Below are 4971 nucleotides of genomic sequence, written 5' to 3'. Positions count from 1 at the left end.
TTTTTTTTTTTTTTTTTTAATTTTATTTATTTATTTTTGGCTGCCTTGGGTCTTTGTTGCTGCACACAGCCTTTCTCTAGTTGTGGCGAGCGGGGGCTACTCTTCATTGTAGTGCGTGGGCTTCTCACTGTGGTGGCTTCTCGTTGTGGAGCACGGGCTCTAGGTGCGCAGGCTTCAGTAGTTGTGGCATGCAGGCTCAGTAGTTTTGGCACACGTGCTTCATTGCTCTGTGGCATGTGGGATCTTCCCAGACCAGGACTCGAACCCGTGTCCCCTGCATTGGCAGGCGGATTCTTAACCACTGCGCCACCAGGGAAGCCCTTATCTGTTGTCTTTTGAGTTAAATTTATCTTGCTTGTTAAATTGTCCAGATTGTTTTGGTGTGATTTAAGTACATTTATTCTTGTGGCCATCAAGACTTGTTTGCTTTTACTAATACCTCATAATAGAAATCTTTTTGTTCTTCATTCTTTTCAACCTGAGCAGTCTTAACTCTATCAAAATAATCTGACTTTTGGCATAGGCCTTATATTTATATGGAAGATTTCAAACTGAGCAAGATAATTCCATGTTATTTATTCATTTGTGCATTCAATGAGGTCTGGAATTGATTAAAATGGTGATCTTTATGGGACTTTCCTGGTGGTCCAGTGGTTAAGACTCTGCGCTTTTAATGCAGGGAGTGCGGGTTCGATCCCTCATTGGGGAACTAAGATCCCACATGCCGCACAGCCCCCCGCCAAAAAAATGGTGATCTTTAAATTTCATACGCTTCTATTAGAAGCAAACTGTGTGACTACAAGCCATCCTTGCCTAAGGTGGGATTACTTCTCTCAGTCCATTGTTTCTCTATCAGGAATGGAGGCTTCTGGCAATTATTCTGTACCTTCGTTTCACTCCTGTCCCACCACCCCAAAACCCTGCTTTCTGGAAGGGAACAATGGAACTGAAACAGTTTAACCTTTCATCGATTTTTTTTTTTTTTTTTTAAAGTAGAGTTCTGGAAAGTCTGCATTCACTTGCCAAATATTTACCCAACACCTAAGATTTACCAAAGATTTATAATGTATCTGAGGTGTATACAAATAAATGAGACTTGGCCCCTATCCTTAAGGAATATGAAGCAGGGGAACAGAGGGATATAGTTGATCTAATTAAGGTGTTCATTTTTTTTTTTTTTTTTTTTTTTAAATTTTATTTTTTGGCTGCGTTGGGTCTTCGTTGCTGCACGCAGGCTTCTCTTGTGCAGAGCGTGGGCTTCTCGTTGCGGAGCATGGGCTCTAGGGCACCCGGGCTACAGTAGTTGTGGTGACAAGCTTAGTTGCTCCACGGCGTGTGGGATGTTCCCGGACCAGGGATAGAACCCGTGTCCTCTGCATTGGCAGGCGGATTCTTAACCACTGCACCACCAGGGGAGTCCAAGCTGTTCTACTTTAAGAAGCAAGATAGTCCTGGCTCCTCCTAAAGTCTTTCTGATACAGCTGTCTAGGTGGAAGGGAAGGCTGGTGAGAGATTTTTTTTCTTTTTCCTGCCATGGGTATGTCAGTGATTAAGCCAAAAGGCTAGCAAGTAATTCTTAAAGAGATTTATTGTAAAACTATGTTTGCATCTCTGTACTTTCTCTAGTATTCTTCCTGATGGCCATCTGTACTTTTCAGTATTGAACACTAAGTAATGGCTATGCAGATGCAGCTTGAAGCAAATGCAGATACTTCAGTGGAAGAAGAGAGCTTTGGCCCACAACCTATTTCTCGATTAGAGGTATGTGCTTGGTTGCTAATTTTAGAATTATAATGCTGGACAAGATTGTTCTACCTATTGGGAGAAATCACAACCTTTACATTAACCATTGGTTTACTACCTAAGGTCAAAATCCAAATTAGAGTTTTCAGGAGGGTTGTCAAGGATTCTGTGGAAAGGCTTAAGACAGTTGCTAAACACATCTGGCCAGATCTCGTCTTTTGTCAAGAATTCTTCTACATTATCATTTTTCTTTCTTAGAGCTGGATGTCAGAAACTAAGAAGCCCTACGATCCCATGGTAGAGTCTCTGCTGTTTGTACTAAGTATGAAATTACTGTCCAGGGTATTACAGTGGCCTGGGCCAGCTATGCAGGAAGGGGAGAGGAGCAATGTCTCTCCACTGACCTCGATCTGTACTGAAGTTACTAGGAAGACAGCTGTCATAGGCAGAGGGAAGGGCTTGGGGTTACGTTGTGCGAGTTCAAGACTCTGCACAAGAACATCAAGCACCAGAGCTGGGGCCTTGCACTATTTCTGTGCATTGTACAGAGGCCCCAGGGTGAGTGCAGTTGACTTGGGTTAAAAGAAGCAGGAGAAAATGCTGAGAAAGCCTTCATTCTTCTGTCTTTTTATGCATATTCCTCCCGTTGCCCCCTAAGCTTCCACTCTCTGGATGTTAACTTAAACAGGTTTGTGATAAACATTGGAAAATTCGGAGTCATAACTTTTGGTTTCAGTGAGCATCCTTATACCCACACATGTGTACTGCTTTTTGCTTAAATGTTAATAACAGACCAGTTTCTATGGGCAGGTACTATTCTCTTCCCTCTCCCAAACCTTCCCTGATCCCCAGATACATACACATCCCCCTAATAATTCATGCTGTCCTAGAAGTCATGGTTTTGGTGGCTAATAAAATCAAAGCTGACTTTGTATATAGGGAGAAAGAAGTGCCTTTGGTTGGTTTGTTTTTGAGAAGTGGTATATAAATCCCTGACCAAAAGTAGTTTTCTCCATCTTTAATATCAGTTGTTAAAACAGAGCTTTCCAGTCATTGTGCTACAAAAAGGTTATGCTAAGATATGCTTCCCTTAGCTCTGGGGCAGTCTTAGCTGTTTATCCCAGCTTAGTGTAAAAACATTTTTTTATGTGTGCTTGATGTGGAAAACATTGGGAAATGTTTAAAGTGGGCTTTTAGGGCCCGGGGTCTCAAAGTTCATTTAGAATCCTAGTCATAAAAGGTTTAGAGTTACAGGTTTAATCCAATTCATGACAGGAGTCTATTTTAATATACATAGTGCTAGTTTAAAACTACTGGTTTTGCTCTCCAGAAAGTGGGCATAGAGGGAACCTACCTCAACATAATAAAGGCCATATATGACAAACCCACAGCAAACATCATTCTCAGTGGTGAAAAACTGAAAGCATTTCCTGTAAGATCAGGAAAAAGACAAGGATGTCTACTCTTGCCACTGTTATTCAACATAGTTTTGGAAGTCCTAGCCACGGCAGTCAGAAGAAAAAGAAATAAAAGGAATGCAGATTGGATAAGAAGAAGTAAAACTGTCACTGTTTGCAGGTGACATGATACTATACATAGAAAATCCTAAAGATTTCACCAGAAAACTACTAGAGCTAATCATGCTAATTTTAGAATTATAATGCTGGACAAGATTGTTCTACCTATTGGGAGAAATCACAACCTTTACATTAACCATTGGTTTACTACCTAAGGTCAAAATCCAAATTAGAGTTTTCAGGAGGGTTGTCAAGGATTCTGTGGAAAGGCTTAAGACAGTTGCTAAACACATCTGGCCAGATCTCGTCTTTTGTCAAGAATTCTTCTACATTATCATTTTTCTTTCTTAGAGCTGGATGTCAGAAACTAAGAAGCCCTACGATCCCATGGTAGAGTCTCTGCTGTTTGTACTAAGTATGAAATTACTGTCCAGGGTATTACAGTGGCCTGGGCCAGCTATGCAGGAAGGGGAGAGGAGCAATGTCTCTCCACTGACCTCGATCTGTACTGAAGTTACTAGGAAGACAGCTGTCATAGGCAGAGGGAAGGGCTTGGGGTTACGTTGTGCGAGTTCAAGACTCTGCACAAGAACATCAAGCACCAGAGCTGGGGCCTTGCACTATTTCTGTGCATTGTACAGAGGCCCCAGGGTGAGTGCAGTTGACTTGGGTTAAAAGAAGCAGGAGAAAATGCTGAGAAAGCCTTCATTCTTCTGTCTTTTTATGCATATTCCTCCCGTTGCCCCCTAAGCTTCCACTCTCTGGATGTTAACTTAAACAGGTTTGTGATAAACATTGGAAAATTCGGAGTCATAACTTTTGGTTTCAGTGAGCATCCTTATACCCACACATGTGTACTGCTTTTTGCTTAAATGTTAATAACAGACCAGTTTCTATGGGCAGGTACTATTCTCTTCCCTCTCCCAAACCTTCCCTGATCCCCAGATACATACACATCCCCCTAATAATTCATGCTGTCCTAGAAGTCATGGTTTTGGTGGCTAATAAAATCAAAGCTGACTTTGTATATAGGGAGAAAGAAGTGCCTTTGGTTGGTTTGTTTTTGAGAAGTGGTATATAAATCCCTGACCAAAAGTAGTTTTCTCCATCTTTAATATCAGTTGTTAAAACAGAGCTTTCCAGTCATTGTGCTACAAAAAGGTTATGCTAAGATATGCTTCCCTTAGCTCTGGGGCAGTCTTAGCTGTTTATCCCAGCTTAGTGTAAAAACATTTTTTTATGTGTGCTTGATGTGGAAAACATTGGGAAATGTTTAAAGTGGGCTTTTAGGGCCCGGGGTCTCAAAGTTCATTTAGAATCCTAGTCATAAAAGGTTTAGAGTTACAGGTTTAATCCAATTCATGACAGGAGTCTATTTTAATATACATAGTGCTCGTTTAAAACTACTGGTTTTGCTCTCCAGAAAGTGGGCATAGAGGGAACCTACCTCAACATAATAAAGGCCATATATGACAAACCCACAGCAAACATCATTCTCAGTGGTGAAAAACTGAAAGCATTTCCTGTAAGATCAGGAAAAAGACAAGGATGTCTACTCTTGCCACTATTATTCAACATAGTTTTGGAAGTCCTAGCCACGGCAGTCAGAAGAAAAAGAAATAAAAGGAATGCAGATTGGATAAGAAGAAGTAAAACTGTCACTGTTTGCAGGTGACATGATACTATACATAGAGAATCCTAAAGATTTCAC

General features: G+C 41.1%; 1 protein-coding gene across 1 annotated transcript in view; it reads left to right on the top strand.

Moving 5' to 3' along the window:
• The window catches only part of RAD51 (RAD51 recombinase), a 68660-nt gene that overhangs the window by 2937 nt on the left and 60752 nt on the right, over positions 1–4971 (top strand). The window contains exon 2 of the mRNA XM_024115911.3: positions 1627–1761. Coding sequence (XP_023971679.1) covers positions 1675–1761 — 87 coding nt within the window. The 5' untranslated portion in view covers positions 1627–1674. The remainder of the gene's footprint in view (positions 1–1626; positions 1762–4971) is intronic.

Source organism: Physeter macrocephalus, chromosome 11, assembly GCF_002837175.3.
Source record: "Physeter macrocephalus isolate SW-GA chromosome 11, ASM283717v5, whole genome shotgun sequence".
NCBI classification, from domain to species: Eukaryota; Metazoa; Chordata; class Mammalia; order Artiodactyla; family Physeteridae; genus Physeter; species Physeter macrocephalus.
Note: the sequence above shows the minus strand (reverse complement) of the source record. Positions and strands in the feature narration are given on the sequence as shown.